We start from the raw sequence: 20,195 nt of genomic DNA on the forward strand, positions 1-20,195 counted from the left end.
TCCCTTCCAGCTCTACCACATATGGTCCAAGGCTAGTCAGCCTCTGTACCCACTTTATAATGCGACATCATGTCCATTGTGCCTCAGTTGGAGCTTCCATCCTTCATCTTTCTATACTGTCAACCATACCATTGGTTACTCTGCTCTCTCCCAAGGTCCAGAATGTCTATTCAGTCTCATGGAGAAGATCCAAGATTTATTTGTTGTTTATTTACAGCACCTCTGTACTTTTTTTCTATCCAAATAAGGTCCCCAGTGTGGTGAGCATCAAAACAATAAAGCATTTTAACATTAAAACAACATTTAAAATAAAGTATCTCCTCTATAATATAATTCTTCACACAGTCTGGCCACGGTTCATCTAACCTCTCATTGGCTGAGCGGCCTGTCGCTCACTCTCAATGGATAGAAACCCCTACCCTCCAGCCCCAAGCAGACAAGGATTGAGCCACTGCTTCAAAGAGGAGAGAAAAAGAAAGCCTTCCCTCGATTGGCTGAGGGAAGAGGAGGGAAAGAGCCAGAGAAAGCCTTCCCTTGATTGGCTGCAGGCTCCTCCCTTTCCTCTTCTGGAAGGGGAATAGCCAGAGGCAGGGAGAATATGGTGTCCCATGGCAGCAGACCAGCTACAGAGAGAGAGATAGAGAGGGGAAGTGGAAATGAAGGGGGGGGGGAGAGAGAGAGAAGTCCTGTGCTTAAGACCAACAACATTATCAGAGAGAAAGTGGTCTGAAAGGTATCACCAAAGGCTTTTGAAGGAGAACTCATTGGGGCCTGTCCTGACAAGAGATGCTAGTTCCAGAATGGTGAGAAATTCCTGGAGATTTTGTGATGGAGTTTGAGGAGGGTAGAATTTGGGGAGGGGAGAGCTGAATATAATGCCATACAATCCACCTTCCAAAGCAGTTATTTTTTCCAGGGGGAGAGAAATTTGTTGTCTGGAGTTCAGTTGTGATACCAGGAGATCTTTAGGCTTCACGTAAAGGCTGGCTACCCTAGGCCTGGCTGCTTGCTGCTGTTCAGCAGCAGCCCCCCATGACACCAGTGTGGCATAGGAGTTAGGGATTCAGAGCAGGGTCTGCCAGACCCAGGTTCTTGCTGTGGGTGATCTTGGACCAGTCATAGACTTTCAGCCTAACCTACTTCACGGGGTTCTTGAAAGTGGGGTGGGAGAGGACAATGATGCAAGCTGCTTTGGTTCCTCCCCTGCTTTGGTCCACACTGTGATTCCAGACCAGTCACAGACTTTCAGCCTAATGTACCTCACAGGGCTGTTGTGCGGATCAAAAGGGAGAGAGGAGAATGTCGGTTGTGGGACTAGGATAATTTACCTGGCTCCGACATTGGTGTTGATTAATGCCAGGTCTATCAATAATAAGATCTATACAAGATTATTTTGTGGAGCAAAAGATAGATCTGTCGTGTGCGATGGAGATCTGGGTTTGGGAGAGCGAGTCTGTTGCCCTGAACCAGCTTACCTCACATAGGTTCTCAGTCCTTCACCAATCGAGGACCGGTGGGGTGGGTGCTTTGCAGTGCTCATTCGTGAGCCTGTCTCTTTCAGGGCACTTCCCACCCCAAACATCACGGGCATTGAATTTGTCGGTCTGGTATGGGAAGCTGAGGAGAGTTTGGCCATCTGGGTGATGTACCAGTCGCCTAACACACTCCCAGAGAGCCTACCTGCCCTGCTGGATGTGGTATCGACCTGGGCACTGGACTTCCTCAAGCTGTTAATCCTGGGGGATTTCAGTGTCCATGCTGATGATGCAGCATCCTTGCAGGCTCAGGACCTGGTGTCATCCATGGAGACACTAGGACTCAGCCAGATTGTTTAGGCTCCCACTCACCAGGCCGGCCATACGCTTGATTTGGTCTTTTGGGCTGGGATAACACTGGATCTGGTTGGGATAACACTGGTTTTCCTCCTTTCTCCATGGTCGGGGACAAAAGGTGGCAATTGGCAAGCAGACCTCCCTGTGTTATCCACTAGAGTGTGGTGTACTGCAGGGAGCTATTCTCTTGCTGTTCTCTCTATATGCACCCCCTTGCCCAGATTGCCAGAGGTTTTGGGCTGGGTTGTCACCAGTATGCAGATGACACCCAGCTCTATCTGTTGATGGACGGCCACCCAGACTCTACCCCAGACCATCTAACCAGGGCGTTGGAAGCAGTGGCTGATTGGTTACAACTGAGCTGGCTGAAGCTTAATCCAACCAAGATGGAGGTCCAGTCGTGGGAAGCTAAGACCAGGCATCCGACTCCCCACCCTGGATGGTGCACCTCTTGTGCCAGCTCAGAAGCTGAGGAGTTTTGGTGTGATACTGGATGCCACCCTTTCTATGGAGGCCCAGGTCACAGCTGTTGCACAATCTGCCTTTCACCATCTTTGGCAGGTCAAACAATTAGTGCCCTATCTGGCTCCTCAGGACTTAGCTACAGTGATCCATGCAACAGCCACTTGGACTACTGTAACTCACTCTACGTGGGCTTGCCCTTGAGACTTATCTGGAAACTCCAGCTGGTGCAAAATGCAGCAGCATGATTGCTGACTGAATTGCCTTTACAGGCAAGCAGTCCGCCCATGCTGCACAGTTTGCAGCTGAGTACTGGATCCGCTTCAAGGTTCTAGTACTGATGTTTAAAGCCTTGCGTGGCCTGGGATTAGCATATCTATGGGACCGTCTCTCCCGATATGAGCCCCAGACGTCATTACAATCAGCCAGTCAACATCTTTTGACCATCCCTGGCCCAAGGGACGTCCGGCTTGACTCAACCAGGGCCAGGGCCAAGGCTTTCTTGGCCCTGGCCCCGACCTGGTGGAATCAGCTCCCTAAGGAGATTTGGGCCCTACCGGATTTGTTACCATTCCGGAGGGCCTGTAAAATGGAGCTGTTCCACCAGGTCTATGGTTGAGGCAAGTGGGCATCCTCATTTCAGTACACCATCCAACTGGCCTCCCACCACTGATTCCCATCTTGATTGCTAAAATTGGGCTGATACTGTTGACATTCTTTAAATATCCAAAATAGGAGTCAAGTTGCACCTTTAAGACCAACTTAGTTTTATTCAGAACATAAGCTTTCGTGTGCTCTAAGCACACTTCATCAGACGAGGAATCCGGTACAGTGAGCAGAACCACTCATAGCTGGTAGGCAGTGACTCAGAATGCAAAATGATACAAATTTAAGATCCAGTGACAGAATAGTAAAATTATCTGGTAGGCAGTGGTTTAGAATGCAAAATGGTACAAATTTAAGATCCAATGACAGAATAGTAAAATTAACAAATTGAGCAAATCTTTGATCTGATTAGCATGAACATGCAAAAGCTATAAAACAGTAATATGTCAAAAGGTGAGAATGTCTGTTAATGACTCTTTTATTATAAGCCTGGGCCATCCAACTAATTTACCTTTTAACACATAACATACACATAGTTTGCCACTAGAAGAAAAATACATTAAAATATAGTGGGAGATGGGTTCAGTATATGTAATGGGATAAACAACCAATATCCCTGTTTGAGTATGTCAATACACCTAAAAGAGAAATACATTGGATAGTGATGTTCTTGTCCACCTAATTTACTTTTTAACATGTAAACATAATTCTAGTTTGCCATTAGGAAAAAAAAAAAAAGAATACAGTAAAATATAGTGAAAATGGGCTAAGTATATGTAATATGATAAACAGCCAATATCCCTATTTTGAGTATGTCATATAAAAAGTATGTATACAAAAAATTATTCTGATACACTATTCTAAAAGAGAAATACATTGGAATACTGTGGATGTATAACTATACTCAGTGAGAGTGGGTTTAGCATCTGTAATGAAATGAAAAACCAATATCCCTGTTCAGTCCTGGGGAGGTGTTTGTTCCACGTTTCATAATTATTTGTAATTCAGCAATTTCTCACTCCATTCTGTTCTTGAAGTTCCTTTGCAGTAAAACAGCTACTTTGAGGTCACCCATTGAATACTTTGGAAGGTTAAAGTGTTCCCTCACAGGCTTCTAAGTTCTGTAATTCCTGATGTCAGATTTGTGTCCATTTATCCTTTGGCGGAGGGTTTGCCCTGTTTGTCCTATGTAGAGAACTGAAGGGCATTGTTGGCATTTAATTGCAAATATAGTGTTGAAAGATAAACAAGTGAATGAGCCTGAGACTGTGTAGTTAATGCTGTTAGGTCTAGTAATTGTGTTTTCTGGGTGTATGTGGTAGCAAAGTTGGTACTTGGATTTACTGCAAGCTGGGGTAGCAGTGTCCATGCTCAGATGAGATGTTGTATTGTTGTGGGTGAGGAGTTGTTTGAGATTAGGGGAATGTCTGTGTGCAAGAAAAGGTTTACCCCCCAGTACTTTTGAAAGAGAGCTGTCACTATCCAGTAGAGGTTGTAAGTTGTTGATGATACGTTGAACTGTTTTCAGTTGGGAGTTGAGTGTGACCACTAGTGGTGTTCTGTTACTGTCTTTTTGGGGTCTGTCTTGTAAAAGGTTTTCTCTTGGTATCATTCTGGCTTTGTTAATCTGTTTCCTGACTTCATCAGGTGGGTACTTTAGTTCCAAAAAGGTTTGTTGTAGATCCCTCAGGTGAGAATCTCTGTCAGCAGGATTGGAACAAATGCAGCTGTAGCGTAGAGCCTGGCTGTAGACAATGGAACATTTGGCATGTTTGGGATGGTAGCTGGATGCATGCAGGTATGTGTGTTGGTCAGTAGGTTTCTGGTATAAGGTAGTGTCTGTGCATCCATTGTGTATTTTAACAGTGGTGTCCAGAAAATGTATTTCTTGCATAGACTGGTGTTCATTGTCAGGTTGATGGTGGGGTAAAAGTCATTGAATGCCTGGTGGCTTCTTTACCATGTGTCCAGACCATAAAAATGTCATCAATGGATATCCAAGTCACCTGTGACAATCATGTCTTAATTAATGTGCTCACACCATCCGTACTGCCTTAAATTAATTTTGATCTAATGGTTTAATTGTTTTAACTGCTTAATTGTTTTATTGCTGGTTTTAATTGTTTTACCATGTTGTGATCCACCCTGAGCCCATTATGGGAAAAGGTGGACTATAAATTTATAAAATAAAAATAAATAAATATAAAATGATGGAAGCTGCTTTTGTCCTAATTGTAGAGAAATACTTTACTTTTCCTAGGTAGAGGCTGTAGAAATACTTCCTTTTATCCGTTCTAACCTGACTGCTGAGCAATTTCATTGAGTGCCCATGAGGTCTTGTTTTGTGAGAAAGGAAGAAAAGTTTCTTTCTCTACCTTCTCTATCCCATGCATAATCATGTCGCCCCTCAGTCATTGTTTCTTCAGCTAAAGAGCCCCAGGTGCTTTAACCTTTCTCCATAGAGTAAGCATTCCAACCCTTAAATTCTAGTTGCCCTTTTCTGCACTTTTCCCAATGCTGTAATATCTTTTTTGAGATATGGTGACCAGAATTGTGCACAGTATTCCAAATGAGGCCGTACCATCAATTTATACAGGGGCATTATGATACTGGCTGATTTGTTTTCAATTCCCTTCCTAATTATCCCTAGCATCGTGTTGGCCTTTTTTTTTTTTATTGAAGTCACACATTGTCTTGACATTTTCAGTGAGTTATCTACCATGACTCCAAGATCTCTCTATTGGTCAGTCTCCGCCAGTTTGGACCCATCAACATGTATTTAGTTAGGATTTTTGGCCCCAATGTGCATTACTTTGCACTTGGCCACTTTGAACCTCATTTGCCATGTTGATGCCCACGTAAGTACTGTGGGAGACAGCTGGAGGTGTAAGGCACAAGAAGGGATAAAGGGAAGAGTTCTTTGTCTTTAGTTTTAAAGCACTCTATGGCTTTACATATCCTTATTTCTTTGTTTATGTATCTTGATGGTATCCTACCTGTGATCTGCCCTGCCAGCTCCACAAACTTCTGAATGCTTCCAGATCCTTCAGATGATTTGTTTGATCTGACCTTAACAGGAGGCCAGAGTAGGGATTTAAAGGCTGTGTCATAGGACCAGAGTGATGAGACAGGAAACATTTTGGAGGCAGAGTTCTGGCTAAAGGTATGGGGATCTCAGAATGATCCAGAGAGGAGAAGTTTTAATAGAGGGCAGGACTGATATTGTAGGTCAAGAGATTAGTGAGAGAAAGTTGAGATGAGTGCTTTTAGAGGGGCAAAGATTAGGAAGAAAATTAGATGGTAGTTTGAGAAGGAGGAATAGGTTAAGAGATGGATATCTGGGAAACTGTGGCATGCTAGCATTAGAACAGAAACAAGAAAAGATGGCTTGACTGTGATGGAATCGAGTGACAGTGGTGAGTGAAAGGCAACCAGAAGCCAGGAAGTGGTAGATCAAGGAGGCATTTAGAGGTTTTGGGCAAGGTGAATTGATTAATGAACTGATACATGGCCTGGGGAGAGGGAAATGATATATCTGTGAATTGAAATTGTTGGCTAATTCTTGTATGCTCTGTTTGTGTTTGCATATATTGCAGATGCTTTTCAATGGGGAGGGTCATAAAGTACAAACCAAGCAAGAGCCCCATGGAACTGTAGTGGATTCCACAGTTTTGGATAAGTTTGAGTGTGAGCTACAGGACATGCTGACTGTTGTGGAAAAGCACATGGTATCAAATGATGAAGATGAAAAGGTTTGTGAGCATAGGATAACATTTTTTTTAGAACATGCCCTTCACTCACTGTTCACTTCAATAAATACAGCAATGTTCTGGCTCTTACTTATTTCTCAAGAATCAAATTTGGAACCTTTTGTAAATGCATAAATCTTCTTTTTGGCACAGTCATAAAACTTGGAATATATATATATTGAAAGTATAATCCATTATATAAAGTGGTTGCTGCGAGCCATCTTACTTGCTATTTCAAATAGTCCCTATAGCCTGCTTGTCAGGTTTGCTAGCATTGAATTTTGTGCATTTTGCAGGAGGCTAGTCATTCTGTGATTCCTTCCATGTAGCCTGGGGCTTCACAGTAATGGAAGGAACTGTGGTGAATTTTACAAAGAGAATAGGAACTTTCTTTACTTCATATTGGCAGCTCTGCATTCAGCCTAAAAGGACTGCTGTCTCTGTACCGTACTGAGAACTATTCCACTGCTTTGGTACTAGGTATAAAAGGGTCATCCTCAGTTTCACCCATGGAACTGTAGTTTTTGTTTTTCAGTTGAAAATTGCTTAGGACATAAATACCTTATGTCCATTTTCCAAAAGGCTTTTTAAAAAAACTAGCCAGAGTACAAAATGCATAAGCATATCATCCAATATGAATTATACTTGTGTGGACAGTTTTCCTTCAATTGCATATGCACATCAGTTGTGAACTCATGCTGCTGTGATTAACTGTTGAGTGGTCTCTTTATATCAAATATGTCCCATGTATGTGAGTGAAAGAAGGAAGCTGAAAAAATGTTTTATCCAGAGAGCTTTCTGGCTCATTTTTAACATGACCAAATCAAGTCACTATCTCCATTTAAAAGATTTGGCTCTTAAAGAATGGTAATTGTTCTGTAATTTTATGTTTGAATAAATTTAGATGGATGAAGAGAGGGCTCAAGTTGAAGAAGTTCTACAAAGAGGTGAACAGTTACTACAGCAACTTGCAGAAGACAGCAGACGAGAAAAAATCCGTTTGCAGCTCCTGTTTCTGCAGACAAGGCATAGCAGCAACAAGGTCAGTTGAGGCTATTGGGAACAGTGAGGGAACTCTCAGACACTAACGCCTGTCCTGCCCCCAGTGGTGTCCTGCCACACATGGCTATGTGCATCAGAAAAGTCTGCCAGTATGTTATACGTATCCATGTCCAGATTTTGTTATCAAATTGAGATTTATATTCAGCATTAGGTTCACTATTCCAGGTGTCCCCCAAATATCTGCATTATGATCCTAAGCAGTCCCTTTTTGATATGTAAATTATAGCCTTTCCAGCAGGACCCTGAAACTTTTTAGCTTGGTTCTTAACTCATCGCTCCCCATGTGCTTCTCTTTGGCTGCTGCAGATATATTTCTCTTCTGAAGCACTTACTAGCTCATCTTTGTGCGCAAGGGCTCCTTGAAAAACACTGAATTTTGCCAGTGGCAAAAGAAGCAAATGCTGCAAGAGAGAAAAGCCTACATAGCAGTCAGAGAGAAATGTGAGGGTAACTGTATCATAGAGTGCCTGTCAGCCAGCCCCTCCCTGTCAGATTTAAGTGCCTTTCCTGATGTGTGTGTGTGGGGTGGGGGGAGAGGGGCTGGCTGGTTGGTTGTCACTTGGGAGTTCAAGAGGTAGTACCTCCTTGATTGAGGGGGTAGTTTCCCCAGCCTTGAAACAGGGTCTGGTTTGTCTACTACTAAACAAACCTACCTTGGACACAGATTTCAATAACTATTGACCAGTGTCAACTGTTCCACTTTTAAATAAAGTGATTGAACAGGTAGTGGCTGGGCTACTTCAGCATTACTGGGTGAAGTGGATTGCTTGGATCCTTTCCAATCTAGTTTCAAGCCTGGTTGTGCTTCTTTTCAGCCCCATGGTTTTTGGTATGGGCAGTTCCAGAAGGGTTCAACTTTTCCACTGTGCTCTTCAACATCTTCATGAAACTACTGGGTGAGGTCTTCCAGAGATGTGGGATGGGTTGTCTCCAATATGTGGATGAGCTTATCTCACTTCCAGCCAATTCTGGGCTGGTTGTAGAAACCCTGAACCGGTGTCTGGGTGCAGGTTTTTTAGTGGATGTGGGCAGGGCTCTTTTTCTAGCAGGAGCTCCTTTGCATATTAGGCCACACACCCCTGATGTAGCCAATCCTCCTGGAGCTTACAGTAGACCCTGTACTAAGAGCCCTGCAAGCTCTTGGAGGATTGGCTACATCAGGGGGGCGTGGCCTAATATGCAGAGGAGCTCCTGCTAAAAAAAGAGCCCTGGATGTGGGTAACAAACTGAAACTTAATCCTGACTGGATGGAAGGGCTATTGGTGTGTGAAAGGCCTGACCTAGGCCTTAAGGAACAGGTCCATAGTTTGAGGGTGCTCTTCAATACTTAATGAAGACTGGCCCCAAGCTATATAGGGCTTTGAAAGTTAATACCAGCATCTTGGATTGTGTCTGAAGTGGATTAGGAGCAAAAAAGGTTGGATTAATATAATCCAATAACCCACAGTCAACATTCTAGCCACAATATTTTTACCAAGTGTAGCTTCCAGACAGTCTTCAAGAGCAGCCCCATGTAGAGTGCACTGCAATAATCTAATCTAAATGTTACCAAGATATGCACCACAGTGGGAAGATCTTTCCTGTCCAGGAACAGCCACAGGAGCCCCAGATCCAGCATAATCCCCAAACTGTGAAGATGCATCCAGAACAGGAGATATCTGAATTCCATGGTCAAAACTTCCTTCCCACACACTCTAGTAATGCCTCCATTTTGTCAGGATTAAGTTTCATGGGTATACATTTTGTAAATGGATAATAATAAATTATCTGTACTGTGTCTCTCCCCTAGTTCTCCTTTCTAGTTGGTGGTATCTTGTACATATCTCCTTTACAACTTCCAGTGGGTAAAGGAGAAGTGCATGCGCTGCTGAAGCTTGAAGGGCATTTGGGTCACTGGATTCAATAGTTTGCTGGAATATTGAGACTGTTACTGTAATCAGTAGAGTACAGGGCTTTGAACTGCTTCTACTCCAGAATCCCGTTTTCTTTGCTAGTGACAGTGGTAGCATCTCGTCTTACAGGAAGCATCTTTTACATTTTCTTGTTGGTTTAAGTGTTAAGGACCAAACCACAGGCAATGAAGTCAGATACCTGGATTTCTGCATACATTGCCTTTTTTTGTCTTGTCCCCTTAACCACTTTTCTTCATTTGGTTATAGGAACTATGGTCTTTGCAAAGGGGAAAGATCTCTCCTTCATTGTCACAGCATAAGACTGACCAAGACAGTCTGCTGAACTGGCTTAATGAAACAGATGGACTACAGAAAGCTGACGAGCAGAAACTACAGGTAGATACTTTTTACTGTGACAACTGTTTCTCCTTTTGTTATCACTTACTGATCCAGGTGCTATTGACCACTTTTTTTAAAAATCAGAGGGAGGATCTGTCAGTAGATATACTTAGCTAGAATCAGGCAAGATATTTTCTAGGTCAGCTTTTTGCCTCTATATGCAGTTTGCACTCCATTATGTTGTTCGTTGTTTTTATAGTGTTTTAATGCCATAAAATACAAAAGTGTTTAGTAAAGCCATCAGTAAACAATCTGTCTTTAAGGTTAATGTTTTTGAATAAAAAGAGGGCATGCCTTGAATTGAAGTACTATTTTAGTCAGTCTCAGAACTGGTCCAGTCACAGTTCATAAATAATGTCCAGTTTTGTTTAGGAATGCATGTATACAGGACATTCATCCTTTATATGGAAACACCATAATAAACACAGCAGTAGTTCCTACTGTATAATCCATGAAACTGCCCATGAACTTTATAATATAGATGTTCCATGTTTAGTAAGAGTATTTAAGTTGAATGGGTGTTAGCTTCTAGCCCCACTGGTGGACCTCTTGATGGCACTTGGGTGTTTGGCCACTGTGTGACACAGAATGTTGGACTGGATGGGCCATTGGCCTGATCCAACATAAGAACATAAGAGAAGCCATGTTAGATCAGGCCAATGGCCCATCCAGTCCAACACTCTGTGTCACACAGTGGCAAAAAAAAATTATATATATATATTTACACACTGTGGCTAATAGCCACTGATGGACCTCTGCTCCATATTTTTATCTAAACCCCTCTTGAAGGTGGCTATGCTTGTGGCTGCCACCACCTCCTGTGGCAGTGAATTCCACATGGCTAATAGCCACTGATGGACCTCTGCTCCATATTTTTATCTAAACCCCTCTTGAAGGTGGCTATGCTTGTGGCTGCCACCACCTCCTGTGGCAGTGAATTCCACATGTTAATCACCCTTTGGGTGAAGAAGTACTTCCTTTTATCCGTTTTAACCTGTCTTCTCAGCAATTTCATCGAATGCCCATGAGTTCTTGTATTGTGAGAAAGGGAGAAAAGTACTTCTTTCTCTACTTTCTCCATCCCATGCATTATCTTGTAAACCTCTATCATGTCACCCCGCAGTCGACGTTTCTCCAAGATAAAGAGTCCCAAGCGTTTTAACCTTTCTTCATAGGGAAAATGTTCCAGCCCTTTAATCATTCTAGTTGCCCTTTTCTGGACTTTCTCCAATGCTATAATATCCTTTTAGAGGTGCGGCGACCAGAACTGCACACAGTACTCCAAATGAGATCGCACCATCGATTTATACAGGGGCATTACGATACTGGCTGATTTGTTTTCAATTCCCTTCCTAATAATTCCAAGCATGGCGTTGACCTTTTTTATTGCAAACGCACACTGTCTTGACATTTTCAGTGAGTTATCTACCATGATCCCAAGATCTCTCTCTTGGTCAGTCTCTGCCAGTTCACACCCCATCAACTGGTATTTGAAGCTGGGATTTTTGGCCCCAATGTGCATTACTTTGCACTTGGCCACACTGAACCGCATCTGCCACGCTGACGCTTCTCTTATGTTCTCTGATGGCTTCTCTTATGTTCTTATGCAAGAACCCTTATACATTAGGAAAGAAATCACAAGGTGCTCATACTAATTACGAGAAATTTACTGATGGATGGATAATAGAAGACTATAATTGTAAACAGCATCCTTTTTTGTATAATTTCTCTCTCTTCTGAACAACAAACTAAGAACATAAGAGTGTAAGAGAAGCCATGTTGGATCAGTCTAATGGCCCATCCAGTCCAACACTCTGTGTCAAACAGTGGCCAAAACCCAGGTGCCAGCAGAAGGTCCACCAGCAGGGCCAGAACTTCAGAAGTCCTCCCACTGTTGCCAGCCCAAGCACCAAGAACACAGAACATCACTGCCTAGACACAGTGTCCCATCTATACCTTATGGTTAATAACCACTGATGGATCTCTGTTCCATATGTTTATCTAATCCCCTCTTGAAGCTGCCTGTGCCTGCAGCCACCATGACTTCCTGCATCAGAGAATTCCATGTGTTAATTACTCTTTGGGTGAAGTACTTCCTTTTATCTGTCCTAAACCTTCTGCTCATTAATTTCATTGAATGCTCATGAATTCTTGTATTGTGAGAAAGGGAGAAAAGTACTTCTTTTTTTACCTTCTCTATTGCATGCATAATTTTGTAAACCACTTATCATGTCACCCTTTATCATGTCACACCTCTATAGATTTATACAGGGGCATTGTGATACTGGCTGATTTGTTTTCATTCCCCTTCCTAATAATTCTGAGCATAGCATTTGCTTTTTTTGTTGTAGTCACATACTGTTGGCATCTACAGTGAGTTATCTACAACTCCAAGATCTCTCTCCTGCTCAGTTACCACCAGTTTGAACCCCATCAACATATATTTATAGTTAGTATTTTTTATTCCAGTGTGCACTTGCCCATGCTGAATCTCATTTGCCACATTGACACCCACTCACCCACCCTTGACAGATCCCTCCTCACAGTCCTCCCTGGTTCTCATTGCCCTGAACAACTTAGTGTCATCTGCATACTTAACCACTTCACTGCTTCCTCTCAACTCCAACCCATTACTGAGCAAGTTAAAAAGTATTGGGCCTATTACTAAGCCCTGCTGTACCCCACTGCTTACTACCTTCCACTGTGAAAACTGCCCATTTGTACTCAGTTAATCAGTTTTTAATCCACAAGAGAGCTTGTCCTCTTATCACATGACTGCTGAGTTTACTTAGGAGCCTTTGATGAAGAACTTTGATGAGGAACATTATTAAAAGCTTTCTGGAAGCCTAGGTAAACTATATCTACTGGTCACCCTTATCTACATGTTTGGTCACCCCCAGTTCTTTAACTCTAAAAGGTTAGTGAGCCAAGATCTTCTCTTACAGAATCCATGATGATTATTCCTCAATAACTTTTGCTGTGGAACATTTTTGAAAGATGGGGATTACTTTAACTACCTTCCAGTCCTTGAGAATGGAGGCAAAATTTAGTAACAGATTGCATATTTTTTTTGTCAGGAGATCCACAAATTCACATTTGAGTTACTTCAAAACTCTTGGATGCCATCTGGACCTGCTGATTTGTAAATTTTTAATTTATCCATCAGTCATAGGACTTCCTCTCTTGTCACCTCAATCTGACTTAGGTCTTTCAACACTTTTCCTGAAATCAGTGATAGCACCTCGCATCTTCCACAGTGAAGACAGAGGCAAAAAGTGCTGCCACACAGCAGGGGCCTAGGAGGGCCTGCTACTGGTTGCCACCGCTCTGGTAAGGGTCTGCATGGGAGGGCCGAGAACACCCAACCACCCCTGTCTTTTTTATTAGTAGATATCTCTTAACCGTGACCAGGCCTCAGATTCAGTGGGAGCTCACAGGAGCACAGCTCCTGCACCTTTCTGAGAGTTCCACCTCCTCCTTCTGAGAGTTCCACCTCCTTGTCTATTGAATAGTATGTGCAGCTGCATAACAATCCCTGGATGAGCTCCACCACCTATTTTTCTACAAAACGATCCCTGACTGTGACCAAGGAGAGGTGAGGACTCAGGCAGGATAACAACATCAACAGTTTGTTTACAGTGATCAGGTAATAAGTGAGTGAACAATACATACAATAAAGGTGGGTGCAAATAAACAGGAGCCCTGACGCATTTAGCTAGACTATTCCCTTCCTCTAATACCAAAATTCACCACCTTGGGTAAGGGATCTCTCCTGCTGCCTTCTCTCCTGCAGCCTTTTCCAGAGCGAACACACCCTGTCTGTGCCTTGGCCTCCATTCCAGAGGACTGAAAGGTAGCTAATGTCACCCCATCTTTAAAAAGGGTTCCAAAGGAGATTCAGGAAATTACAGGCTAGTCAGTCTGACATCAATACTGGGAAAGTTGGTGGAAACAATTATTCACGAGAGAATTAGTAGGCACATTAATGAACAAAAGCTGTTGAAGAAGACTTAGCATGGGTTCTGTAAGGGTAGATCTTGTCTCACTAACCTGTTAGTGTTTTTTGAGGGGGTGAACAAATGGGAGTCAATAGATATTTGTTTACCTTGGCTTCCAGAAAGCTTTTGATAAAGTTCCTCATCAAAGGCTCGTAAGTAAGCTCAATAGTCATGGGGTAAAAGGACAAGTCCTCTTGTGGATCAAAAACTGGCTAATTAATAGGAAGCAGGGAGTAAGTATAAATGGGCAATCTTCGCAGTGGAAGACGGTAAGCAGTGGGGTGCTGCAGGGCTCAGTACTGCGTCTGTTGCTTTTTAACTTGTTCATTATTGATATGGAGTTGGGAGTAAGCAGTGAAGTGGCTAAATTTGTGGATGACGGTAAACTTTACAGGGTGGTGATAACCAGGGACAATTGTGAGGCACTCCAAAGGGATCTGTCAAGGCTGGGCAAGTGGGCTTCAAATTAGCAAAGGAGGTTCAACGTGGTCAAGTGCAAAGTAATGCACATTGGAGCCAAAAATCCTCACCATGTCTTAGATCTCTCACCAGGTCTTGAGCATTTCTTAGGACCAAGTCCAAGATCTCCTCTCTCTTGGTAGACTTTGCCACCATCTGTTCCATGGCATAGTCATTAAGAGTATCTAGAAATCCAATTTATTTCTCCTGACATTAAATTAGTATTAAATTATTAGGAAAGTTAAATTATTAGGGAACATACATTAAGACACCCTCTGTAGTCATCAATCTTAAGAGATGTGCAGCTCTATTTAGAATTAGGAGGACAGCTGTGATGTCTTGTCTGACTAGGATCTGGGAGACCCAGGTTTGAATCCCCACACTGCTATAGAACCTTTCTGGGTGGCCTTAGACCAGTTGCTCAGACTCTCAGTCTAACCTACCTCACAGGGTTATTGTGAGGATAAAATGGAGGAGAGGAAAATGATAGAAGCTGCTTTGGGTCTCCTCTGGGGAGAAAGGTGAGGAACAAATCAAATAAATAAACTGCTTAGATTGGTATTACATTGCAAATGTTATATCCCCTCTCTCCCAGCATTTCAAAGAATATTGAGTAACTGACAGACTTTTTAGCAGAGCCCAGAATCTCTTGCTTGAGGCTGCTGCACTGCTTCACCCTACCAGTGATCAAGCCAGTGATGCTGTTAACTGGTTCCTGCGACAGCTGCCCTCCGCCTCCCTAACCACTGGACCTTTGCAAGCAGTCAATGCAGGCTGATGGTCAGTCAGTATCTTTCATTTTATCCTGTCTCTCCCTCCAACAAGATGGAGTTGCATGGATGAAAGACTCTGATGAAGCAGCTGAGTGCTGCTTCCCCCACTGGAATGTCCCTTTCTCTTCTGCACCTGAAACTGCTCAGCCTTGTGCCACCTTACCCCCAAGCTGCAGCTTCTCCTTTTGATTCCACAGCCCCCAAAGCGCCCTCTGGATCCATCAAAGCACCTTGTGTCAGAGAGTGCTCTCCCAGTCCTACATTCTCCTCCAAAGGCTTCCTATAGCCTCACATGTCTGGGGCCTTGCTTCAGGACTTTCCTTTTCATTCCTGCTCCCTTTTACAACTATTTCTGCTTCTCTCTCTTGATTTGCCTCAATTTTGCTATCTTGTCCCCCATTCCCCTCCTTTTTAGGCCAGCTTCTCTGGGCAGGTAGAGAAAAGCCCAGCAGCACCAGTCGAAGGAGCCCCGAGGGAGGAGGCTTGGCAAGTCACGTTTGTGTTAGAGTCAAATGCCGTCAAGTTTGGGAGGGAAATGGAAGCAGTCGGGTGAGAAAGAGCTGGCACAGCACCTCGCTGGCTCAACTCTGCAATTCCCCGTCACAGGAGCAAGACAGTTGGGGGCAGCTAAGCAGAATCTCTGAGGGAGAAAGGCATGAGGTTGTGCTGCCGACAGCCTTGCTGCCTAGTAGGCGAATGGTGCAGGCTCTCATGTTGTGCTCTGCAACCAATTTGGAGGGAGCCAGAGCAGCAGTGGGCTCGGGAGGTGGGGACAAGAACTTTCAGAATGGTGCTCTGGAGAGCTCTGCCCCCACTGACCCCTGATTAAAGGCATCAGTATTGGACTCTTCTGTATCACTGGACCAATTAAGGAGAGGAGTACAGGATGGTACTCACATAACATAGAATAATGATGCCTAAAGTCCATTTAACTTAGTGACCAATTTTGTCAGTACCTGCCTGTAAACCCCCCCCCCCCTTCTAGGTTAACAATGGCTTGAAGAAGACTGTGTAAGTTGGAAAAATGGCATAGTGGAAATAGTGGCTGCAATGAAATAATTGGGGAAAAATTCCCCAATGTGGCTGCAATGAAATAATCCTTCAGTTTCAGTTGCTATTTTTCTAAAAGACACCCAGTCATGGGTTTTCTACTCTGTAGTCCCTTTTAAGTCATATTTGGTGCTACTGAGATTCCTCAGCTCCCATCCGTAATATTATTTTTCCACAGTGAAATACCAGAACTAATTTTTAATGTATCTTAAAAGAAGTGGTCACAAATTAGTAATAAACAGCAACTTTTGTAAAGAGTTGTCACTGTGGGTAAATAACTGCTGGGAGTTATGTGAAACTCTGTAGGTTGCGGAACATTGGGCTGTTGTCTAGTTGCTGGTGAACAGTTTCAGAGCAAGTGGTCCCTGTTGGGTCATGATCATATAGAAGTATAGTTGGTATGAAGAGTTACCAACTATACCTTTGGTCCAGCTTATATGCTTGTTGTTGCTTACCAGAGTTGTCCAGGTTGCTGTTAATTTATACTGGTTCTGCCTGGAGGCAATAATTTTCACAGCCATTTCTGTATGAGCCCAGTTAATGGACTTTAGTAGTTCCCATGATGTGCTAGTGGCAGGAAAGAATGCTCCACCTTCCCATCTGTGTCTCAGAAAACAGCCAACGAAGAGAGGGGACGGTGGGAAAGGTCAGAGGGATGTTTGACCGTACAGAAGACCACTTAAGTAGCATCAAGAAGTGCAATCCCATTTTCATTGTTTTGTCCTCTTGCAGTCTCACAATGAGGATGGTGGGCATGACTCTCAGGAAAAACAAACTGTGGAGAACTGCCTTTCCAGCTTCTGCCTCTCTCCTTTCAGTTTATCTACCAGTTAATGCTTGATGGTGTTTACAGAATTTCTTTTCCAAGGAACTGCCAATGATACCTGTGCCTGGTTAAATGAGTCTTCACTTGCAAATGGCACTGCACTGTTAACTTATAACATTCTCTAATTACAAGAAGCAACAAATGTGCAATTAAATTCAGCAGATTCTCCTTTCTCCCTTTTATCTTACTCAATAACAACTGAAGCAGAGCTTGAGTCCAGAATTAAACTTTGTTGGTCTTAAAGGTGCCACAAAACAGAAAGCTCTTCACCTGCTTGGGAGACCACCAGAGAAGACAGATTGCTATTCAGAGTAAGGCAATGACATACCACCTCTGCTCATCTCTTGCCTTGAGAACTGCATATGGATGGCCATGAGTCGGTTGTGACTTGATGGCATTTAATTACTATTGTAACAAATTAAAAGATGTAGATTTTGTCTAAATTCTGGGTTCTCTGAACATAGAACAATATAATCCTTTCAGTATCCAATTAGGGGAAAAAGAGTGGCAATACCATATGCTGGTTAATATGAAACTCAAAGGAAAACCTCAAAATTCTGCTACAGAGCAATTTTACCCTTCTGCAAAGAAGAGTCATGTTGTAACATATTCTTTTTGCTGACTCTGCATGGGAAGGTAACTGCAACTACTAACTTTACTTTTGCTGTGAGATAGCAATGTTGCTAAGGGGAGAGGATTTAGCATAAAATGGGAAAACATTAAAGGTAAGCTATATTCAGGTATTGACTGCTGAACTGGTGGATATATATTCATTGATTTCTTTACACAATGTTTAGATTCAGTTTAAGCAAATACAGATTTCTGCTTTATTCATTCATGGAAAACTGAACCTGCATCCTAAATGAGCCTGCTTTGGCAGGGAGGGCGGGATATAAATTCAATAAAATAAGATAGATAAATAAATAAATAAATAAATGGTAGTAACTGACATGTTTTCAGGCTAATCCTTCTTTAGTACCCAATCTGGTTTTTAAATTTTTTTTTTAATATTAATACTGCCCTGTTAAGGGTTTCATCTGTTAGTTCCTAATAATATGAAAATTCCTCATTCATAACCAAATATTCTGTTCTCATAGATGTTGTGACTGAAAGTTATGGTGAAATATTTGAGTGTGACATGTAAGGTTTTCTCATGAGGCAACAGTATAAACTAATTGCTTTACATCATTATTAACTTGGTAATCACATGTTTCTTACCCAGGACAGTGCAAGCAAAATGAATTGTGTATACAATTGCACAAAAAAACTGCCCTGCATTGTATCTGAAAAGCATCTTGAAATAATCATGGTTCTTCTGCGTCCAGAGAACCAAACATGTAGCACTTTGGATTGTGTCCTTTTACAAGTTATCTCAAGGGAATTTTTTTTGAATATAGGTAGGGTGTCCTGTATAGTCACAATTTCACATATTTACTGTTTTTGAAATGCACATTGATGATTAATGTGGTATCCCCAAACTCTTGTTGCACTGAGATGTTGTATCTGCTTGTTGTTTGGTAACTCCTCGCTTTATTTTCACAAAAAGTACATTCTTTACTGTTTTTAATTGCAACAGTTTTGTATGAAGAATATTCTCAACTCAAGACCAGACCTTAGTTATTGTGTGGCCTCATACAATAAGTGTATCACCATAGCAGCTAAAAAGTTCCACTGAAGCACTGGTTGTAAGAATGACTTGATGGAAAACACTGCCAAAGAAAGCTTGGAGAGTGTGTTCTGCTAACTGGTCCACCACTCCAGGGAGTATGTACATGCTCTTGGGGTGTTAAATCGTTTTTCTGATTCTGCTTCATTGAACATGCCATGCCAGTAAACTAGTTCAGCTCAAGTCTCATTCACAGTTTTGTGGATTGGACCATTGTAAGAAGGCTGAAATGGTGTATCATGAAATCTCCCACATAGATTACTGTATCTGATACTTTGTTGTTCTTTGTGTCACATCTAAAGTGGAACCTGTGAATTGTGTTTGCTTTGTTGGAACCAGTTTTGACTTTCACAATTTAAGCTTAACTTTGTTGCCAAATACTTATTTTGAACATCTTCTAAATACACAGCAATTAACCATTCATCTAGATATAGGAAGGGACTGCATCTCTGCAGTTTAAGGTGGGCTGTACACTTTGAAAACAGCTTTGGGGCTGTTAATGACCTGAAAGGCTGTAATATTTATTAAGATACAGATTCCCACTCTGAAGTTGGGAAAAAGAGCATTTGCAGATGCAGGAAAACAGGCATCTTCCAGACCTTATGTTCAGGAACGAAGTCTAAATAGCAGTTCCCATGAAACTACTGACCTCCCCATGGTTGTCCAGTACACACCGATTTCCTTTCTTCTCATTACATCCAACTTATTTCTCTGCATAGAGACAAGAACTGACAATGTTTCTCTGTTTCCCTCGCATAACCTCAGGTACTATCAGATGTACAAACAAAAACACATCCTTTCCAGACTTGGTTTTGTTTTTTAGTAATATGTTCAAGCTTCCAAAGTGAAGCAGGCTTTAACCATAGCCTCAACAATGCATCTTCTTTATAAAAAGTCCTGTTTTAAAATAGAAATCAATAGAGTAAGCTAAATTAACTAAATTAAAGTAATTTGAGTTACCTTTTTCCCCTCCTCAGGTAACTCCCCAGAGGATTCAAGGACCTTATTCATCGATAATCAGAACATTTCCATTCCCTGCAGAATACCTGGTTGAAATAAACAAAATTTTGCTGGCTGTGGCTGATGCTGAGCTCTTGCTTAATGCCCCAGAACTTCATGATGGTATCTATGAAGATTTTTCTACTCAGGAAGATTCTTTAAAGGTATTAGGGACTGAAACATATATTAGATTAAAGAACAAAAACAGTACTTATTGAGTAATTATAACTTCGATAACATATAATCCAGGTGAGGTCAAGACATTTTCCTTGGTTACAAAACTGGTTCAATGAAGTCTTGATGATTGAAATCAGTTGTTCCTAGATACTTATTTCCCTAGTATGGTCACAGTATCATAGTACTGTGTTTATGTTAACTTTATGAATGGCTGTGTTCAGTAGTAAAGCACCCCAGGCTTCATA

The 20,195-nt window shown here is 42.2% G+C and overlaps 1 protein-coding gene across 1 annotated transcript in view; it reads left to right on the top strand.

Annotated features, from left to right (window-relative positions):
• The window catches only part of UTRN (utrophin), a 640,548-nt gene that overhangs the window by 209,954 nt on the left and 410,399 nt on the right, over positions 1–20,195 (top strand). The window contains exons 38-41 of the mRNA XM_060240558.1: positions 6,497–6,652; positions 7,554–7,691; positions 9,871–9,999; positions 19,752–19,937. Of these exons, the coding sequence (XP_060096541.1) occupies positions 6,497–6,652; positions 7,554–7,691; positions 9,871–9,999; positions 19,752–19,937 (609 nt within the window). The remainder of the gene's footprint in view (positions 1–6,496; positions 6,653–7,553; positions 7,692–9,870; positions 10,000–19,751; positions 19,938–20,195) is intronic.

Source organism: Heteronotia binoei, chromosome 1 (genome assembly GCF_032191835.1).
Source record: "Heteronotia binoei isolate CCM8104 ecotype False Entrance Well chromosome 1, APGP_CSIRO_Hbin_v1, whole genome shotgun sequence".
Classification (NCBI taxonomy): domain Eukaryota; kingdom Metazoa; phylum Chordata; class Lepidosauria; order Squamata; family Gekkonidae; genus Heteronotia; species Heteronotia binoei.